Below are 23,359 nucleotides of genomic sequence, written 5' to 3' on the forward strand. Positions count from 1 at the left end.
GGAAGTAGACTCTCTCCCACCTCTTTTCTTTATGTCTGGAGGATGACCAAGCGGTGGTGGTGCATGCCTTTAATACAGCACTCAGGAGGCAGAGGCAGACAGATCTTTGTGAGTTCAAAGGCCAGTCTGGTTTACAAGAGCTACTTCTAGAACAGCTAGAGCTATGCCGAGAAACCCTGTCTCAAAACAAAACAACAAACAAAAAACAAAAGACTTATATCTGGAGAATGGGGAGGAATGGGTGTTTGGAAGGATGACCCACATCAGAGTACTGGAAGGATGGGCATCATGACCTACTCTGCTCTTGGCATTGAACATTAGCATTTGCTGTTCAGGGCATCAAACACTGGCATTTGATATGCCAGTATGGCACATATCTTTTAGCTGACTTTTGGTTGCTTCATGTATGTTGTCACTAAACTTATTTTAGCTCCAACTCTGTTAGCACTAATTATCCCTTCTTCCAAGATGATGTTATGTTAGCATCATAAATAAGAAGTAAGAAGACTTCGAATATTAAAGAAATCACCAGGGCTGGTATGACAGAATATAGGAAGAACATGAAAATCAAGGACAGGTGAAGGGCTCTCTCTAGCTCTCAGATGTACGGTGTAAGATAGGGTTGCCTATGATGCCTGAAAACAGTGTGGAGCAGGCTGTCTGTCTTCAGTGCTGTGTGACCCTATCACATGGAGATGACTGTGGCTTCTAGTTGACCACATCATGCTAAAGGTTAAATCTGAACAAGACCTTAAGGGGGGACTTGTGATAGGGAGAGGAGAATGTGAGCAGGCATCCCCAAGTAAAGCAGGGCACACTCCAAGGGTCAGAAGGCATGTAAGACAGAATGTTTACAAGTGATAAAACATGTTCCTGTTTCACAAAATCTTGCAAGAGGATAGTTATATAAGCAAATGGAAAGTTTTTGGGGACAGAGCTGGAGGACAAAGCCTTTAAAAGACAGAGCAACATGGTTTTTTGTTGTTGTTGTTTTCGTGTATATTTGTTTTGTTTAACTTTGTTTTTTATTAGGCAATTAAAATTGCTGAAAACAAAAACACAGAGAGATATGACTAAAATGCAGCTTTTAGAATATTTCCCCTCCTTTTAATCCAAAACTGTAAGAGGAAAAACTACCTGATAAAATATTAAAGGTATAGATTCGAATTACAACAAAGATAAGTGAGAAAAATTCAGGTGAAGTCTGAGTAATGCCAGAAACTTTAGTGGCTGGTGTAGTAAAGTTTCTGTTGCTACAATAAAACATTGACCAAAAGCATCTTGAGTACAAAGGGTTTATTTGCCTTAGAGCTTACAGACCACTATGGAATTAACCCAAGGTAGGAACCTGGAGTCAGGAACTGAAGCAGAAGCCATGGAGGAGTGTTGCTTATTGGTTTGCTCCGTAGGACTTGCTCAGCCTGCTTTCTTATACAACCCAGGACCACCTGTGCAGAGACGACACTGCCCACAGTGGGTTGGGTACTCCTTTGTCAATCTTTAGTCAAGAAAATGGTCCCACAGATGTGCCTGGAGGCCAATCTAATGGAGAGAGTTCCTCCACTTAGATTCTGCCTTCCCATGTGACCCCCCAAGTTGACAAACACTAACCAGTTCTGTGGTATAAGTGGTTTGAAAGTGGTGGGAAGGGTAAGTAAGAAGAAAAGGAACCTAATGAGAAGATGATTGCAATAATCTAGTATTGATGAAATAAGAACATTGGTCATGGTGGAGGCAGTAAGGGTAAAGAAGGAGGAAGACAGCCAAGGCCCTGGAGAGGGAACCTTAGTGACAAGAGGCAGGCAAAGGAAGAGCCCTGCAGTGCTCCCTGGTGTTCTCCCACTGCCCTTATGTGCTCTGCTGTCTTCAGATTTCCACGGCTATTCTTGTTAGTTGCATCACCTCCTTAAGTTCGGGTTCTGCTTTTTTGGTGGTACTCAAAGTTGAGATTGTCTTAGCATCTCTATACTCATGCCTTTGGGTTTCCCAATGCATTCATTCTGCCTGTCTTAGCTTATTTCTCCTGATTGTTTTATTAGGAAAGCTCAGCACAGTGAATATTCAAAATTCCAAGATGGAGCAGTGACTGTAGCCAGGAGTAGAGGGCTTGTCTCAGCAGGAGCAGCACTAAATTCAATCTCTATCACCACAAACAAAAAATTCAAATCAGACCCACAACTGGCCCACACAGTGTGTATAGTACTTTGGGGTTCAATCAGAAGCTCCATTCCATTCTTGAAGTTAGGGCTGGGCCCTTGCCTGTGACTGAGAAGCAAAACAATAATTAACATGGTCATCTTTAAGGCTGGGTGATTTGAGGTAGAAAGCCTAGGCAAACATTTGAAGACCAAGGCTGCCTCTTGTGTAAACAAGTGCTGCTTTTTCAGCAAGGTGTGGATTTCTTAGGAAGTTCTGGGCTTAAATCAGTGCTAGGTAAGGAATGGAGGGAGCTGCCTTCAGCACTCAAGAAGGCACACCCTACCTGGGGATGAATGTCTCTGTCTATCACATATTCTGTTCTGAAATTTCCCTCTAGGCTCCATTCATTATTGCCTCATAAAACTGTTTTAACTCTACACTTTACTAAACATTTCAACACATTGTCTGACTATTCACATAATGCTTTCCAGGGCTAAATGTTGACCTTTTATGACACATTGAGCAGACAGTGGAAATAGACTAAAATTCCTTAAATTCATAATGAAGAGCATTTACTGAGTCATGGATGAATGGCCCATTATGAGCCACCCTAGGGAGAGCAGGACAGGCACACACACAGGCTCAGCCTCAGCAGTTTTCTCTGGAAGACCATCAAGCACAGATTACCTTTCACACGTGAAGATGGATTCTGATGCTGTGTCTGGCTCTCTGATGATGACCTTCTCACAGTACCAGTACTGGGATTTGTCACTGGCCTCGCAGTGCAACAGCACCTTCTGCAGGTTGCCAAGAGACACTGCTTCTATTTGAAATGCATCAATCTGGTGGAGAAAACCCCGTGGAAATAAGTAGAATGCAGTAAATGACAAATGCTGGCAATAAGAGTAGCCCAAGGCTGTCAGGAGCAGTACAGCACTTGAAGAGAGAGAACGTTACTGCAACTAACAGCAAAATTGGCAATAGAGGGAGGAAACATAAGCAAATTACTATCTATTAAAATATATTTCTGGCTGTTTTCTCTTTTCCATTTTATTTTCTTCATTGGACTTTCAGATTTGAAAGAAAACACAACCAAAGGGCCTCCGGCTGCCCACCCTGAGATGTAGTTACTTAGGAAGCAGCTGGCAGCATGTTGAGTATTGATGCCTGAGAAGGCACAAGGGACAATTTTGATCTCACACATCCCTTTCCTCCTTTCTGCAGTAACACCTCTCATGCACCTTCCTCTGCAAATGGAGAGAGTGTGCCCTGGGGTTTGCTGTGACAGTGCAGCCTGTAATCCTCATTCCCACATAGAATCAGTTTATCCTGTCAGGATGCACTGATGTTCCTGTGATCCTCATTCCCACATAGAATCAGTTTATCCTGTCAGGACAAACTGATATTCCTTAGCAATGCAGGACCTCAGTGAAAGACTCTCCTGGTAAGAGTAAAGAGGCCTTCGTCATAGACTGCTGCTTTATCTGGGGAAAGGGTTGTGAGTTTAATTAAATTTGACAAATGTTTAGAAAAGACAGTTGCCTGCTAGCTACTGTTAATCTATTTCCTGGTTTTTAAAAAAAAGTGAATTCACACGTGTGTGTGTGTGTGTGTGTGTGTGTGTGTGTGTGTGTGTGTGTGTGTGTGTGTGTGCCTGTGTTGCCTTCTAGGGCTAGGCATTCTTAGCTTTGGTCTCCAATGTCACGAAGTTAAAGTTCAATTTAGTCACTGGAAGTACATTGCCAAGTCCGAGCTGTTGGTTGGTATTGATGGAAGCCTTCTCTTGCTTCATCCAGACTAAAGCTGCAGCTAGTTCAGTGGGGTGTGAATCTCCTGCACGGTCCAGAACACCTTTCGAAGCTTTCAAGGACATATTTAATGAAAAGTGTCACCTATTACAGCAGAGCTAGCTGGCTTCTTAACACTTTCAAGTCTATGAAATATCATGCATTAAGGAAAATGATTTTTTTTAAGGATAGAGTTTACAATGAACCATTTCTATGGTGATATCTTGCTAGTACAAATAAAGCCTGTCTGAAGATCAGAGGATGGAGCTTGCCACTAGCTAACCATATAGGTCAGGAGGTCTGTACAGACAGACAGAAGTGAGATGGCTGGGCCGAGAGAGGATATAAGCAGGTAGAAACAGGAACTCGCTCTCTTGTCTGATGAGATGCTAAGGATATAAAGGTGGCTTTGGCTTGCTCCTTCTCTCTAGTCTCTCAGCATTTTCCTATATATGTCTCTGGGTTTTTAATATTCAGGCCATTATTTATTATTTAAGAACTCCTTTTTACACATTTGTCTCTGATTCTAGACTTTAAATAATGCCATTGCACTTCTACTTTGACTCCTCTTTATTCAGCATGCAACTATACCTCCTATTCAAGTTCAGTTTCAATCCACAGAGCATCAGCCCCACTCTGGAGGAGATGCCATCCATGAAGGTGAACTGAAGAAGACCAGTCATGAAGATGCTTGTAAATGCTTAGCACGGCATCTTGGTTAGTTCACTTGATGTTGTGCTGCCTCAGAGCACTGCAAGTCAGGTGGGAATGTCGGTGCCCCCACCACTTATCAGAAAGTGAGAGGATGGGAGAGCCTGGACCTTACACAAATCCAGAGGACAATGTCACTGAGCCCTTAGAGTAAGATTAATTGCATAATATTTAAGCTTTCATTTCTGCTATGGCATTTTTGGCCTCATCCAATCAGAACTCATCTTGCTACTCATTACTGTGGAAACTCTTCTATAATATCCATGAGTAAAAGGCACAGGTTAGTTCCTCTGATGTTTCAGAGCTCATTAGGCAAACACACAAATCTGAGAACAGCACTATCAAACACTTCAAGGCACCGTTTTCTTAGGAATACATCTTTAGCTAACTCCTCACATTAATCCTACACTTACAAGTAGTGCCTTCTTCCCGAACACAACCAAAAAGTATTAGAAATTGAGGGATTTGCAGACACCCATAGAGAAATCCCAAATGTTCAATTACAGTCTTTTATATAGGGCAAAAGGGCCTAACATGGAGCTTGATTTCATTCTAGTTGTCTTAAAGGGAGGCCACTGTGGTAGTACATAAAATAAGTTGCACACGCCATGGCCTGACCGAGAACAATGCTTTGAGTCCATTGGGGGCATGCCTATGAGTATTTTCCTTTAAATCTTTTCAACTCAGTTTGTTCCTTTTCTTACACTACTAATTTAGTGTATTTTCTTTCTTGTATTGTTCACTATAGACTTAGCACACCCCATCGATTTTTCAAGAACAATCTCAAATAAAAGCTTTGAAAATGAACAAAAACAAGGCCCTTGAGGAAGTTAAGTCAGGACACTTGAATTACAGCTGCTCTAAAGTTCAGTGGAAGACTGCCAAGAGCCCTTCAGTATTTAACCTTCGTGGGGCCTCGTCAGAGAGAGCTTTGCACAAACTCACCTGTCCTCTTTGAAAGCGCACTGGCATGTTGGATCTGTGCAGCAGCCGAAGACCCGAGTCTCCCCTTTCCCCGTAGAGACAGAGGTAGACTTCAGACTCTGTTTCTGCTTGTTTCAACTGCCCAGTATACACATCAACATGGTATCTTACCACTGCCAAAGCAATGGGGAGAGAAATCAAGAAGAAATTTATCACCTTAGATTCAAGCCTAGATCTACATGTTCTCAGGCAGTAGCTATAAAACCTCACTTGGCAAATCTATCTATATTTCCTTCATACTGAAAAACCTTTGGTCCTTGGAGTTTAATTTTCATTCTAAATAGACATTTTCTTTTTCAAATGGAGACACAAAGAAATCCTTAAAAGGCTGGTATGCAAATGGCATAGAAAGGTATTTTATCCTTAGCAGTGAGAGAGATTTGCTTTTATGTATGATGCCTAATGTTGAAATGATGTCAAACTGTTCTGAGGAAATAAATGAAGGCTGCAAAGGTGGCTGAGTGGCCAGCTGACTCTGGGAAAGCCAAACAAGTCACATGTGTGACGCTCCTTATCTGACAGCCTTAGCTTTTCTGACTACTGCTGGGCATGAGAACCATTTTGAGATCTGTTTAATCCTGTATTCACCAATGACTGGGATGGTGCTTCTTAATGAGAAACAAGAATCTGAGAAGCAGAAAAATTATCCTCCAAATGCATAGTACAGAAGCAGATACAAGCACCTATAAAGTAGTTGGCACATGCAACATAGGCTACCAAAGATTAATGACACACATGGAAAAACAGGCTCTCCTTCTTTCATTACAGGAAGCTCACAAACAACGTCCCCATTTGCGTGATTCCGAGACAGCCTTGCATTTGCATCAAAATGTAGGGTCTTCTTGTTCTTCATATGTTCCATTGTTACCTGGAATTAAAATAATGGTCAAATTGAGTGATTTATAATTTTTCATCCATCTCTACATACGAAACCCACCATGGAGATTGTTCTAAGTGGCCGCTGTGGTGGCAGTGAGATGGTTGTTAGCAATGGCTTGTTAAGATCAGTGATCAGATCTTTATTTGGCAAATATTTTGCTAAATCATTTGTTTTCAGCTTTAAAAATTAATCTTTTAACCATCACTAAGCATGTTTGTAAATTTCTGATAATTTTATCCACAAGACAATACAATGGAAACTTGGGCATTTGGAATGGACTCTGTTCAATGGAAAGATCTCAATTCTGCCTGTGTCAGTGACCAAAAAGCAAACTACTGGAGAAATTCAAAAGGAGAGTTTGTGACACTGTTAATCACCGAAGTAAGGCATACAACAAAGTTTCTAGTGCCCTGCAAGTGCATTCCAACACACGCAAGCTGTAAAGAAGCCCCAAGCTGCTCACTCATCCTGGCATCAGGGCCCTTGCCTCCCCAGTAGCAGATTATCAGAAGCCTTGCTCCTTTGGGCCACTTTCCATGTCATTGTCTTCATATCCCAGCAAATCAGCACAAGTCTTCCAGATGGAACTTCACAATTGCTTGTCTTCCCAACTACATAAGGGATCAAATGTCCATGAGTTGTGTGAGTTTTTGGCCACCCAGTTCCAGTACCAGAAGACTCATTTGGTGACAAGAGATGACCAGTTGGGACTTGGTCACCCCCATTATTAAAGAGACCTCATCAGGGTCACCTTAATATATTTTGGGGATTTTCCACAGCACTAGGTTTCCTTACTATCCCTCAAATACACCTCAATTTTAGCCGTCTCTTCCTATATTCCCTTCCTTAACCCTATGTCACCTCCCCATCTGATCCTCCAATTCACATCTCACCCCACCCACAGTACACCCATAAAATCCATTCTATTTTCCCCTTCAGGGGATCCATGTGCGACCCGCCCCCAGTCCCTTACTCTATACCTAACCTCTCTATGTCAATGGATTGTAGGTTGGCTATCATTTACTTAATAGTTAGTATTGACATATAAATGAATATATACCATATTTATCTTTCTGATTCTGGTTTACCTCACTCAAAATGTTTTTTTCTAGACTCTGAGGGTTATCAAAAGAGAACTAAACACCAACCACAAAGTCTTTGACCTACAATATTTCCTCTCTACCAGATATTCTAGGGCAATAGTGGCATAGAACTTGCAGGAATAACCAATCAATGTCTGATTTGACTTAAATCCCACTCCATGAGATGGAATCCTTACTGAACACTGTTTGGGTGGCCAAAGGACAGAAACTAGATAGCTGATAGCTAAGAAACCTAAGGTAAAACCAAATGACACTAGTCTTAAAAAATGAGTAACAATAAAATGACTCTTAATGATATTCTGCTATACTGATAGATTGATGTCTTGCTCAACCATCATCAGAGAGGCTTTTTCCTGCAGCAGATGGGGACAAATACATAGATAGACCCACAACTAGGCATTAGAGAGACACAGAGAGAGGGGGAGACAGACAGAGGGGGAGAGAGAGATTTGAATTGAACACACCACTCTAAATGAGATGTCTCCATCAAATTCCTCCCCTTCAGAGCCCCTCAGAGCTCATGGAACCCTACATAAGAGGAAGCAGACAGGGTGTAAGAGCCAGAGGGGATGAAGGACACCAGGACAACAAGGCTATCTGAATCAACTGGGCAAAGCTCAGATGAGCTTAGAGACAGAAGTGGCAAGAACAGAGCATTCATGGATCTGTACAGGGTTCTCTGCATACACATTACAGCTTTCAGCTTTTTGTTTTTATGGAACTCCTGAGTGTATGAATAAGTGGGTCTCAGATTCCTGTGTCTACTCCTGGGACTATTTTCCTTCTGTTGGGTTGTCTTGTCCAACCTTGAGGTGATGGTTTTTGTTTTATCTTATTATACTTTACCTTGTCATGTTTGGTTGTTATCTCCTAGAAGCTTGTCCCTTTCTAATGAGAAACAAAAAGGGAGTGGATCCAGAGGAGAAAGGAGATGGTGAGGCACTGGGAAGAACAGGCAAAGGGGAAACTGTGATCAGGATATATTTTATAAGTCAGCAAACTGAGAGCCAACATCAAACTAAATGGAGAGAAATCCAAGGCAATTCCTCTAAAATCAGGAACAAGACAAGGTTTTCCACTCTTTCCATACATCTTCAATATTGTACTTGAAGTTCTTGCTAGAGCAATAAGACAACAAAAGGAGATCAAGGGGATATAAATTGGAAAAGAAGAAGTCAACTTTCACTATTTGCAGATGATATGATAGTCTACATAAGTGACCTGAAGAATTCTACCAGGGAACTCCTATAGCTGATAAAAAAACCTTCAGCAAAGTGGCAGGATACAAGACTAACTCAAAAAAATCATTAGCCCTAATATATACAGACAATAAAGGGGCTGAGAAAGAAATCAGAGAAACATCACACTTTACAATTGCCACAAACAACACAAAATATCTTGGGGTAACTCTAACCAAACAGGTGAAAGACCTGTATGACAAGAAATTTGAGTCATTAAAGAAAAAAGTAAAGAAGATACCAGAAAATGGAAAGATCTCCCATGCTCTTGGATAAGCAGGATCAACATAGTAAAAATGGCAATCTTGCCAAAAGCAATCTACAGATTCAATGCAATCCCCCATCAAAATCCCAGCACAATTCTTCGCAGACCTTGAAAGAACAATTCTCAACTTTATATGGAAAAACAAATGACCCAGGATAGCCAAAACAACACTGTACAATAAAGGACCTTCTGGAGGCATCACCATCCCTGACTTGAAGATATACTATAGAACTATAGTAATGAAAACAACTTGGTATTGGCACAAAAATGGGAAAAGATGTTCACCAACCCCACATCTGACAGAGGGATGATCTCCAAAATTTATGAGGAACTCAAGAAGCTAGTCTCCAAAACACCAAATAATTCGATTAAAAATTGGGTTACAGAACTACACAGAGAATTCTCAATAGAGGAATCTAAAATGCCTGAAAGACACTTAAGAAAGTGCTTAACATCCTTAGCCATCAGGGAAATGCAAATCAAAACAACTCTGAGATCCCATCTCACTCCTGTCAGAATGGCTAAAATCAAAAACACTAATGACAGTTTATGCTGAAGAGGATTGGAGAAAGGGGAACACTCCTCCACTGCTAGTGGGAGTGCCAACTCATACAGCCACTTTGGAAATCAGTATGGCAACTCCTTAGGAAAATGGGAATCAGTCTACCACAAGATCCAGCAATTCCACTCCTAGGCATATAACCAAAAGATGCACATTCATAAATAAGAATGTCTGTTCAACTATGTTCATAGTAGCTTTATTTGCAATAGCCAGAATCTGGAAGCAACCCAGATACCCCTCAACTGAAGAATGGATATAGAAAATGTGGTACATTTACACAATGGAGTACTACTCAGTGGAACAAAACAATGGAATCTTGAAATTTTCAGGCAAATGGATGGCACTAGAAGAAACCATCCTGAGTGAGGTAATCTAGTCACAAAAAGACAAACATGGTATGTACTAACTCTTATATGGATTTTAGACATGGAGCAGGGGATTGCCAGCCTACAATCCCATTGCCAGAGAGTTTTGGAAACAGGGAGGACCTTAAGAGAGACATGCATGGTCCCCAGGAGAAGGGGAATGTTATAGGATCTCCTGACCAAATTGGGAGCATGGGGGAGGTGAGAGAGAGCTGGGAGAAAGAGACAGGGAGAAGAGGAGGGGAGAGGAGGACATGGGGGAGCAGGAACGTTGAGTCGGAGGAAGAATAGAGGAGAGCAAGATAGGAGTTATCATAATAGAGGGAGCCATTATAGGTTTAAAGAGAAATTTGGCACTAGGGAGATTTCCAGAGATCTACAAGGATGATACCAACTGATGTGGGTGCGGGAGGAGGGGAGGGACAGGGAGCTGGGATTGACATGTGAAGCAAGCTTGTTACTAATCAAAAAAAAAATTAAAAATGAAAAAGATACATTGTATAAGAAAAGAAGCTATTTTCAGTAAATGAAAAAAATAAAAATAAATAAATAAAATTAGAAAATTGTGTTTCATTAAGAAAAATCCAAAGTCTATTTTAAAATGCAAAATGAAATGGGAATTTTTCAATCTGGTTTGGGATGTTTGGGGATCCTTTCTAATGTCTTCCGAGTGATATTCAGAGGAAACCTTAAGGATAAAGCTGACTACACACCAACACATTTTATGAGCATCTGAAGTGTGGAAGATATGCTACAAGGTCTGGTTCTGGGCAGGGAGTTCCACTGCCAAGGTCAGCAATTAACGTTTTCTTTCTGGTGCCAGAATGTGAAAAGGTCATAAGGCTGTAACTGCTCTTGAAGAACATTTTAAGTGTCCTTGCAAATCAGATGCAATGTCAGCCTTAGGCTCTGAATACTTACATTTTCTCCTGCACCTCATGCTACTTCTTTAGTTACAAGCACTGGAAAAGGGATCTGGGATAGATGACAGCTCTCTCAAATGCACAAATTTATCTTTGCTTCATATAAGCTAACACAACTTCGAGAGTGTGTCTATAAATTGTTGGCATCTTCTGAGATTAAACATTTGACTAAAGATTTTTCAGAAAGGAAGCTGGTTTTCTGCTGCTCAGTGAGCCAGAAACCATTTTTCCTGCTGTAGGTTAGTACTTGATCTTTTCTTTCAGTGGTTCTTTCTAGAACTCTGAAGTGAGGAAGTAACAAAAAATGAAAGGAAATGGAAATAAATACTTAGGATGTAATTCAGTTAAATCTAAAGATTTCCTGGGGTTCATACCAATTCTGCTATCATTTCATGTAATGAAAGTGTTACACAGATTCACCAAACCTATAACACATTCTAAGACTCGAAAGTATCAAGAGGTTTCCAGAGAGTTTTGTTCTATTTCAGCCACTTTATGAAAACAGTGTGTAGCAGAGGCAGACAGCCACTACGAGAAGGGCCTCTAGGCCAGCCTGGCCTCTTGAAGTATGAATGAGCCAGGCCTTCTAAAATGTTCCTTTACCTGTTCATCATACATGGCTATGGCTCAGCCATGGAATTCCAAGCAATACTATATGACTTCCCTTTCATTAACATGAACTTACAAAGTATTTCATACATCTTATAAATATTTCCTAAGTGAACAATATACATTTTATCAATTTCTTATTGATTTTCACAAATATTAGCCCAACTTCTGAAGAACAGCCCTAATGTAGGTTTGGAATCTATGGTAGAGTTCCTAGTCTGTGACTCACTTTCCAAATGAGGTCAGACAGCAAATACAAAGACATTAGATAAGAACTGTGGTACATAGAAAAGAAAAAGGGTTGATATAACTGAAAGCCCCTGGCTGCTCACTCTCAATTCTGAGTCACAGGCAGTCTGGGGCATGAGACCAGTGAAGCTTGAATGCTGTAACCAAGGGCATAGATGTCACAGGGGTGGGCAAGGCCAGCTGGGGATGAAGGTGATGTGATCTCTCTCTCTCTCTCTCTCTCTCTCTCTCTCTCTCTCTCTCTCTCTCTCTTGCTTGCTAATGATTAGGGAAAAGAAAGTGAAGCCATATAGGAGACTTTCAGCAGAAAGAAAATTAAAATGGAACTTGGACTAAAATGATGATAATTGAATGGAAAACTATATACATAATAGAGATATGCTCTAGCAGTGAGGTTACTGGGATTCCTGGGATTTTGGAAACAAGAGAAGTAACTAACTCAGAAGAATGTGTGTTTCTGAGATGGACTGCAGGTTGGGTGGCAACACCATCTATTCATGCAAGTAAGCCTGATGGAGAAGCAGGCTTGGGTCCCTAGTGAAGAATTCTCTAGAGTTTTACTTAACGATTTCACTTGGTATTTAGAATGTATGGGATAGAGCACAGTTAAAATTGTGCCTTACAGTTTACAGAAGCCTTAGAAAGTGTTAAGTTGTGAGAAATTAAACATTGTTTATACCTTTGACTTCAGTTTTAAAATTTATAACTTGATATGAAACAAGGAGAATTCCAGAGAAGGAAATACAAAAAAAATGAAAGATTAAAAAGTAATCAATTTTATTTGATAGCACTTGCTAAAATGCATTCCAGTCTTGCTTTCCTCAACAGTTGGAGTTAATTTCTGTCAGATGATGTTCAGTTATTGGAACCTTCTTTTGAGTCCAAGTTACTCAAAAGTTAAATTAGAATCAATTCAATCACCTAGATTACTGTTCTGTTATAATAGCATGGGCACTGACAAGAACAGATGGTCAATGTGTAAAAGGAAGTCAAACCTTCAAAATGCCCCTAATATTTGTTGTCAATAAGAAAGAAAAGTATAACAGTGTATAATACCATAGACTTCCTATTACACTGATGGCCCTATGACACAGACCCCCTTGTACCTGATGGCTCTATAACACAGACCCCCTTGTACACTGATGGCCCTATGACACAGACCCCCTTGTACACTGATGGCCCTATGACACAGACCCCCTTGTACCTGATGGCCCTATGACACAGACCCCCTTGTACACTGATGGCCCTATGACACAGACCTCCTACTATACAAGTAACCCTATGCCGCATATCTCCTACTACACTGAAGGCCTTCAGCAGTCAGAATGTCAGGGAGTAGGTGGCCGCTCCTTAAATTTTAATTTTGATATTTTACCAATTTTTTAAATCTTTTCCAAATTGAATTTGTTTTTAATATATTTGTAATCTTCCAAAATTTCAACAATATATTTTGATCATATTCACTCCTAATTCCTCCTACCTAAATCTTCCAATGTCTGCCTTCCCTTTCCTCATGCCTCCAAAATTCATGTCCTCTTTTTAAAAACAATGTATTCATTTTTGATTACTACACATTAGTGTTTTCCCTGAATGTTTTTTCTGTGTGAGGATGTTGGATCCCTGGAACTGGTGTTACAGACTGCTTTGAGCTGCCATATGGGTGCTGGGAATTGGATTCAGGTCCTCTGGAAGAGCACCCAGTGCTCTTAACCAGTGAGTCATCTCTCCAGCCCCATATCCTCTTTTTTTATATGTACACTTTTATTTTTTATGTTTTTTGAGAGTTTTATAAATGTGTACTGAATTAAATAAGCATGCTGAGAGTTACTGCAAAGTATTTTGCAGCTGAATAATTAAGCTTCCCACTGTGGGACAGAAATTAACATCACTGGAAGTTCCTTAACAACAGGAGGCCTTTTTATGGCCTGCCAATAAAGGATCCTGGAAATGTGACTGGAGAAGCACCAAAGGCCTTATGTAAACTATGATATCTAAGAAAGTAGCCTCCTCAAGTTTAGAAAACCATATTCAGGTGAATACCTTCTCATCAGTAGTAGACAGGTGTGCCACAAGAAATCTAAGTGTCCTCCAGATGCAACTCAACCATGTAAGGCCGTCACAGGCAGAGTCTGGTTGGTTCTCCAAATTTGAATTAATGGTGGAATCTTACGTGCCTGACAAAATCTGTCTTCATGTGACAGAAAGTTCTAGTTTGGGAGGTGAGTAACAGAGATCAGTGTATAAAAGTCTGGAGATACCACATACCATCCTACAATGCCATGAACAAGCTCAGACAAGGCATTTTACTTCTAGGATGCTATTCCTTATCCACAGAACAAGAATGAGAATCTAAGAAGTTTGCTGGGTGGTGACAAGTTTTATGAAGTGATACCTCAGAGCCCTCTTGTCACCAACACTAAGGAAATCTGCAGTGGTGAGATGCTCTAACATAGGGTATTAGATGAATAAGAAGAAACAGCATGTGCTAAGAATGTCTCTGCGGAGTTTCCACACATAATGTACTCAAAGATGGGGCTTTGTCCTTAGAAATGTCCACTTAAAGGAACCACTACATATTTAAGGCATCCACATATTTTCCCAGTGGTCTAGCCATGAGCCATAGTACACAGGGTGTTGTCATGCATAAGCATGAATGAATATAGATCCCAGTTGTATCTGTTTGAGAAATCCATTAATCTTATGGTTTCCTATATATTTGTTAATCATCTTGAAACTCTTAGAAGTTCAAATACTGGCTAGATTCACTGGCTTGCACCAAAGAGTAGCATGTTCTAAATGCATTCATCAGTAATCACAGATGCTATTGACAATAAGGGGTGCCTCAGTACCAGCTGGGGAAGGAGCATCATGGGACATGGCCTAATGATGGCAGATGCTCAGATTTCCTCACTCCAGAAAAGGCTACCATGGATCATCATAGAAACAAAGCTTCTCTTTAATTCATACATAGTATTTCTCCTGGCCTCCATACAGAAGCATGAACTCTTATTGTTCTATCGATATTAAAAGATCTGACACTGTGACTTTTGTCCTAGCTCTGATATAGAGCTACTAAGTATGAATAAGACCATGGAGCTGAGGAAAAAGTTCTGGCACCAGTTTAAATGCCAAATGAGGGGGGGGAAAGCATTAATTTCTAGAAGTAGGTTTTCATTGTAATATGAGCTATTTTAATGGGGGAATACCCTTCTGTATATATGTTTCTCTTATTGGTTGATGAATTAAACACTGATTGGCCAGTAGCCATCCTGGAAGTATAAGTGGGGCTACAAGACGAGGAGAATTCTGTGAAGAGGACACAGAGAGAGGTCAGGAGAGACGTCATGTAGCTGCTAAAGGTCTGGACGTTCTTTGGTAAGATAGTCATGTAGAAATACCTAGATTAAGTGTTATGGGTTAATAATTAAGAGAGGCAAGAAGAGACTTTGAGAGACATTCCCACGTGAAGTGTTACACTCTGGCCCTGGACACTTGGGGAAGGGCCCAGGACCAGCACAGGAAGATTTGGTGGACTTTGCAGAGCCCCCGTTGAGGGCCCTACCCTGCCTGGGGAGTGGTGGGTGGAGTGGGGGGTATGCTGGGGGTGGGGGAGGAGGATGGGGGTGAGGTGAGGGAGAGGGAGAAGGGACTTACATGTGAAACAAGCTTGTTCCCTAACTAGAACTAATAAATAAATTAAAAAAATAATTAAGAGAGAGCTAGTCAGTAAGAAGCCTGAGCCATCAGCCAAACAGTTTATAATTAATATATGAGTCAGTGTGTTTTTAGGAGGTTAATTGGCAGTGGAACCAGATGGGACAGAACCTCTGTCTACACTATTCATTTTCCTTTTTAAACAACAGAATGCAGAAAATAAGCATTGTCTTTACAATAAAATATTCAGCACTTGCTTTAGTTTCCTAAATGAATAGAAAGGTCTAGGAATCTCCTCAAGAGAAACTGCAGCTCAATTGCAGAGCTTGTCCTTATGAAGGATATCTTCAAATTCGAAGTGTTTTACAAGACAATATTGCTGTACAAAAATCACTTTATTTCTTAGAAACTTTTAATTTCTAGATTATCTTAAGAAATTACATCATATAGAAAAATTTCCAAAACATATCTGAGAGACACAGGAACATTTCCAATAACAGAATTACCAATAGAACTGAAAACCTAGATTAAAACACCTCAGCCACCCACCCTTTCTACTCAGAACCTCAGAGCAGGAGAGGAATCAATTCAGTTCTTCTAAAACTCTTTCAAGAGGGAGAGAGTGTCACTGGCTTATGAAAATTAACATTGTATTTTCAAGAATAGTCTAAGCATGTAACATGTCAATGATGGAATGAATTCTTGAAGACAGTAACTATACTTGTGTCATCTTGGCAAGTCCAAACATCAAGCATAATCATTCTTTATAATGTATGCACTAGAAATACTTGAAACATTTTACATATGAGTGAAATTTGTTAGTTTGTGCTGTGATTTATTTTATCATTAAAGTCAAAGGACTGAGCTATTGTTCTCTTCCTCAAACTGTGACATATTCAAGTATGAAATGAAAATCGCCATGGATTATCTGTCCTAAAACATCAAGTTAGTATGACTAGCCCATGCTATATAAGGAAGAATATTAAAAGACCAATAGATAAGACATTAAAATTACCAAATTATGCCACTGAGCAAAGCATATTGTCCACTGCACTCACACCAAGCAAAAAGACTGTCCGAAAGCTAATGCAAACATTTTGCACAGAGCTGTGTCTACACAATTGAGTAGTGTGATAAGAGATAATGGCAAAAGACCTCTGTACTTGTCAGCTGAATCTACTTGAATAAGAACAGGGGACATGCATCCATTCCATCTAGAGACCATTCAAGTAAAAGGAAACTACTTCAGAAACAGATACTTGCACTTGCAATGACAAATAAGCCACTTAAATGTGTGACTAAAAACATTTCATGACAATTTATGCCCCATCACTGATAACTGAGAGATACAACCTCTAAACATTTACCCCATTTACCCTAACTGGGCCCTCATTCCCCCCTCTCTACTCTCCAGGGTCCTCCCTTCATGAGTTCTTCCCAGCTGCTCTTGCTGGAAAATTGCTTTAACTATGGCTTCAAGTTTACTCATCCTCCAATTTCTGTTTACTAATAAATCTTGTTTCTCCTCCAAACTGACCATGAGACCCATTTTCATTCTAATTTGGGATCATTTTCATAGCTAAGGTTACACTCATATTAAATGTATGACTTTCTCTCAAATATACCATAATAATCCCTAATAACATACCACTCTTTCCAGATCAAAATTGTTTCTTGGGATCTCATGTTCATCATCTCATTTTCTAAGAGATAAACACCTAAGTAATGTTAATTGTGAGTAGATTCATACAAATATCTGTTGTTTTTCCATTTTATAATTGTCATACTAATGAGACAGAGATGGTCTCTGAATATTGGTCCCTATGTTTCTTACTACTTTTTGAAGCTTCAGCCCCAGGACAAAAAATAATCATGAACAATAAACTCAAAAACTTAAATATCCAATAAAACCTAAAATAGTCTATAGTGGGAAATTACCAATATGGAGTCAGGTAGAAATAAAAGGGTGGGGGAGGTGTTGCTTGTTTTTGTTTTGTTTCATTTTGTTTTTAGAGATATGGTTTCTCTGTATAACCCTGACTGTCCTGGAACCTGCTCTGTAGACTAGACTGGTCTTGAACTCAGAGATTCACCTGCTTCTGCATCCTGAGTGCTGTAATCAAAGATGTGTACCACCAATGCCCAGTCATGCTAATAGATTTTTTTCAGAAATATTTTGTCAATGATAAAGATAGTTTTAAATGCATTGGTAAACAGATCTCTTTGCAATCAGGCAACAAAGATACTCTACTGTATCTACTATGTACCTTGCCCCACTCAAGCTAGGAATAATAAGCTGTGTGCTATCACATTTCACCATGGAAACATTTACTAGGGAGCATCTTGTGAAAGCACATCCAGGCTCTCCCATCAAGGAAGTGTCCTCAGAGCTTAGGCATTAGTGGAAAATAACTTCTCAGATTGTCTCATATAAATAATGTTCAATCTTAACACCCTTCTCTGCTAGTGTTGCTTGAAATATAGCTGATTCTAAAGCCTTGACAAAAGAAAGTACCAAATAAGTCTGAAACATATTTTTAAGTGAGAAAGTTAAGAAGCTCTCATAAACCGAATAACAGCATATCAAAAGGATATAGAAGCTTAAAGGGTCAAGGATAATTTTAGCATCAAAACCAGAACAGAGAAAGCCTATCAAAATAAGAATCTTCTAGTGTAGGCACCCTTGATATGCCAGAAATTGGTTCTAGGGCTCCAAGGATATCAACATTAATGAATGCTTAAGTTCATATAATGAATAACATTGTCTTTGCATAGAGCCCTTATACTCTCATAAATAGCATAATAATTTCTAGATTATTTGTGATAACTAATACAATGAAATTCTGCAATAGATAGTTGTTAGACAATTTCAGGAATAATTACCTAAGAAGACTAGAATTTTACTGAAGACACTTTTTTTTCTCAAAATGTCTTCCATGTGTAGTTGGTTGAATGTGCATAGACAGTCCACAGATATGGAAAGCTGACTACATAAATGAATGAAACTTTTAATCAAGGGAAGGAGAGAGTTCTGTTTCAAAGAAGAATGACAGGACATGTGTAAGCAAAAATGTAACCAGAAATTCACTATTTGGCAACCAATGCAGTGATGACTGATTCAAGCTAGAATCTCCAGTGGATCCTACACTTTGTGGTTGGGAGTTTTATGATGAGTTAGATATTTCCACGACTAAAGTGCCACCGGTCTAAAACATCCTATAAATGACAAAACACACATGTCATAACAGAGATTGAAGAAGCAGATGGGTACCAGGTTAACAAGTGGCGACTGCTTTCATTACTGCAACTTTTATAAAGTTGAAGCCACCTGAAAAGAAAGTGTATACAGATAACCCTTCTTCCATATCACTTTGGTGTTTAGTTACAGTTCTAGGTGCTGAATTCATTTGCTGAATCTGTTATTTACTGTTCTTTTACTCTACTATTCACACAGGCCTTTACCACTGAGCAGGGGAAAGGATGGGCCCTTTCTTGGTTCCCGAAACTTGGTGGCTCTGCCTGCAGCAGATTCTGTTTGGGATTTGAGTTTGAAGGCTCCATGAGTTTTGTATCTTAGAAGTTCATTCCTGTCTATCTTTTGAAGTCTCTCAGTGCTTATGATTTCCTCCCAGTCTCCAGACCATTGACCATAATTCAGGGCTCTCCCAGTTGCTCAGACTTCTGCATTAACTACAATGCACTCACTTGTTGCCATGCTATAAAACTGCACTTTTTTGTGGTGGGTATGGGTATGATCTAAGCATGATTCATGGGTGCACAGATGGTCCAACAAGTGAAAATCTTCTACTCAAGCCAAGGGACCAAATCTCATCCCTGGAACTACATAAAGGTGAAAGGAGCGATCTAACACAAAATAGCCCTCTGATATCCACACACTATGACATACACACCACACATGCACATGCACATGCACACAAGTAGTAATGAGTACAACTTACACAAAAATTCATCAAATATCTCAGCAAACTTAACATTTTCTCATTCACCTTCATTATAAAACCAAAGATACAAAAATGAAAATCACAGATAAGATTATGAAATACTTAAAGCAGAAATACATTTTGTCAAATTTTACCAGTGCCATCCAAATTTTAAAGCTCAAATATTTTGAATGACATATCACACACTGTAAAGAAATCAGTGACAGATATAGATGTTAAAGTAGAGACATTCTATAACACAACTATATCATTTTACTCCAGTATAATTTGCTGTTTCCTTTAGAAATTTAAGAACAACTAAGGGTTTAATTACTATTTTTAAAAACAATGGATGAATGGCAATGCTTAAGATTCTCTAGAGACTAATGTACAAAACAGCCATTTGCTAAATGACTGTAGCAAAATTATCTGACTTCATTGAGCCTCAGTTTTCTCATCTATAAAGTAGGAACATCAATGGTAGACAAATTAAGAGTTAATGTTAAGTAAACATACAACAGCATTGGTAAAGCAGCTGGCATCTGGCAAGCTTTCAGCAGATATTGTTGACATGATTAATTGCAAACATATAAATAAATAGGATATCCAATGGAATCAAGATTTGATTCCATTAAAACAGAAAAAATGCACATTTGAATATAAATTTATTTATACTAACAAGCGCATATATTAACACTTTATACACAAGTGAATTGTATATACATATATATTTACAGAGACAATGAAGTTACAAGTATACATGGAAGAGATTCACAGAAAATGTTGCAAAGACCATGAACTACTTAGGTGATGATAAAGACCACAGAATTAAAATGTCCTTTGATTCTTACACTTTTTGTATTCTTTAAGTTTTCACCCATTAATAAATGTTTCCTTTACAAATATCATTATAAAAAGCTGTTGTTAAAATATATTTCACCATAGTGAAACACTTTAGAGTGTTGTAGCCACAATTTTTTGTTTACATTACTTAGGACAATTTGTAAAGTATTTTTCATTTCCCACTCTGTGTGGTCTGCCTGCTCTTTTCATCAGCATGAAACAAAGGAAGTCATTACCCTCTGTAAGCTCCATTCTGGTTGCCCACTAGTTCCGTCATGTCCTATCCTGATCTTGTATATTTCTCCGATGCTTCTCAGAACAACCTGGATGAAATGCAAAGGGGAAAAGTTGCTAAGGTGTTTTAAATTAGGCACAACACAATGTTCTTGCTCTTTTTCAGACTAAATGCACTTTGCAATTGTTGACGGCTGAGGCACTCTTAGAAGGACTTGCAGAACAGATTCCTCTCCAGAAGCCTGTCCATGAAACTCACAGACACAGAATGAGAAAAAAAAATGTAACTTGACTAAGAATATGGAAAAAGAAGTGAGATGAAAGAAGGAAATAAAAAGCATGTTATATTCTCTGACCACAATACATTTCTCACTACAACCAACACTTGTTGCATAGCAATGACAGCAAGAAGGGCTTTAATTTTAAGAAGAAAAACAAGAACTTTCATCAAATAAAAGCAAAATTATAGAAATTTTACAAGTTTATAGAAGGTGCCTATAAGTCCAGAACTTCCTTCTACTTTGAAAATCTTTGCCTCCTCCACTAAAACAACAATATCATAGCTCAAGGAAGAGACACAGTCCTACCCACAAATGTTTGTATTCAATTAGCTTTTATTTTGGAGAACTGGCATTGGAATTACCATGAGCTCAATGGAAATGCTTGTAATTTTAAACTGAAAACATTATGGCATACATCCCTGGCCCATATTTTTTTACATATTGAATGGACATAAGACATTTAAGACAAAAATCTAGACCTTGTTCAAGGTCACAAATATGAAACAATGAAAACAGTGGTACACTCTCATTTTGGGAAAATGTATAACATAGAGAAGAATCAATTTGAAGGCAGATATTTATAATATAATAAAATAGACCCAGATATGGAACTGTGGAGATTTAGAAAATGAACTATTGCACCGGACAAGCTAATTACTAAACAAAGAACTACTTAACTAATTGTTATGATAGGTAACCATCTACTGCTACAGACCACAGGTAGGAATTCATTAAAATGTCTTGCTGCAGGCTACTGTAGGCAGGTATGAGAAGGTTATGGCGAACTTCTATATTTGCCTGCCTGTGGCCCACAGAGATGACTCCAAAGCCATTAAAACTGTTTTACTTCCATATTCTAGGCACTAAAATTTTGATTTTCATTTTTCACGTGCCCACCACTGCTTTTCTCTGTAGACTAGGAGTTAGAGGAGCCCAGAGCCTGAAGTAACACCAGGTAATATGGTTTGTGCCAGAGCTGACTGGGAGATGAGAAATCGGGGTCTGGTTTCCTTATTTCCAGACTTGTGCTCAGTGGCAGAGCTGTAGGCTAGCTCTATGAGAGGAAGTAGGAAGTTGTTTCATGTTTGCAGCCCATTTTGTCTCAGAAAGGTAAATAAACCTTCAATTATACTTTTGTTGTCCTAAAACTCAATTTGCACTTGAGTATAAAATTACCCTTCGTCCACATGCTAAGTGAAGATACTAAAGGAGTATCTGAGCAGTATCTGAGCAGTCCGGTCACGTGAAACATGTAACTTTATGCCTGTACAGGTTACCACAGGAAACAAGAGCTATTCAACACAGCAATCAACTCCATAGCAGCCAAGTGCAAGTGCTTGGTATGCATTGCTTTTCAAAATGGCTTGGCTCCAGGGATTGACCTAACTAGGACAGCCAGGGAATAAAGAAAATACAAAAACAGAGAAGAGACACATAGAAAAGTTGGGAGCAGGTGGCAATGGCTCTCTGACAGAGAAACTGCAGCATGCAGAAAGATTGGCATGTTTACTATATACAGCTGTACAGGGAGGTAGGGTTTAAAGCATACAGCTGAATCGCTGAAGAAGGTACAGCTAAGCCCTGGAGTTGCTGTGTCTGGAAGGGAGCAAGCTGTGTAAATATCCAGGAGAGAAAACTATGATGGACATTTTCTGTACACTCTGATACTATCTGCACTTGGACCTGAGGAATGCTATGCCATCCCTCTGAGCCTTACCTAGGAAGAAGGCTTGCCAACTTCTATGGATCTGCAGCTTTGGTCTTTGACCCAGCAGAGTCCTGTCAGTAACACACACCCCAAGAACTTGACATACTTAGGGCTGCCTCAACCTCCCATAACGCAGGGTTTCTTCAATGGCTCAACACCCCACTGGAAAGGAAAGCTCTTCAAGAGTCTACTTTACAGGGTAAAGAAGTTAAGTCATTTCCTTAAGCATGCATGCACAAAAGGTTCTAGGAGTATAAGATGTGAACTCAAGTCCATTTGATCAGGTATGCTATGCTATCCTCACAGACACCTATATGAATACTTGAAGACTTAAAGGAAAAAGTGAAAGACAAAGTTAGAAGTGGCAAAGTATGCAGTACAAAGGAATACAGGAAACAGTACCACAGATTGAAGAGTGTGGATGAGCTAATCCTAGTTTAGGATTATCCAGTTACCAAGAGGCAGAGGTGCTGGCCCCAATGCCTCATGATCCCCAGCCCAGGCCTTCTTAAACTTTAGTATACATAAAACATTACCTGGGAAGCTTACTAAAACTTAGATTTTGAACCAGTCAGTGGGTATAGAAAAGAACCTAATATTCTGCAGGCTGCACTGGCTCCTGGTGTTACCTGATACTGTCCGAGTCCACACATCTACATTCTGAGGGACTTCCTAAACCCATCATCCATCACTGGAAAAATGGATAAGCAATCCATCCAAAGTAAAGGAACTAGTGAAAGGTTCATTTAATCTTAAATTCACAACACTGGGGCCTCTGTTCTTAACCAATTTACAATTAAGTTGGTGCAAAAGGAATAGTGGTTGCATATTGTAAACTTATTACTATACCTAAGCACAGATACATCTTAATTAATAAAACTAG

The 23,359-nt window shown here is 39.4% G+C and overlaps 1 protein-coding gene across 1 annotated transcript in view; it reads right to left on the bottom strand.

Annotated features, from left to right (window-relative positions):
• Nucleotides 1-23,359, bottom strand: part of LOC113833778 (oxygen-regulated protein 1) — a 195,675-nt gene that overhangs the window by 23,379 nt on the left and 148,937 nt on the right. Inside the window, exons 18-21 of the mRNA XM_035439017.1 lie at nt 20,490-20,576; nt 6,357-6,489; nt 5,583-5,734; nt 2,827-2,981 (exon numbers count right to left, since the gene is read on the bottom strand). Of these exons, the coding sequence (XP_035294908.1) occupies nt 2,827-2,981; nt 5,583-5,734; nt 6,357-6,489; nt 20,490-20,576 (527 nt within the window). The remainder of the gene's footprint in view (nt 1-2,826; nt 2,982-5,582; nt 5,735-6,356; nt 6,490-20,489; nt 20,577-23,359) is intronic.

The sequence above is a fragment of the Cricetulus griseus genome, chromosome 2 (genome assembly GCF_003668045.3).
Source record: "Cricetulus griseus strain 17A/GY chromosome 2, alternate assembly CriGri-PICRH-1.0, whole genome shotgun sequence".
In the NCBI taxonomy this organism is placed as follows: domain Eukaryota; kingdom Metazoa; phylum Chordata; class Mammalia; order Rodentia; family Cricetidae; genus Cricetulus; species Cricetulus griseus.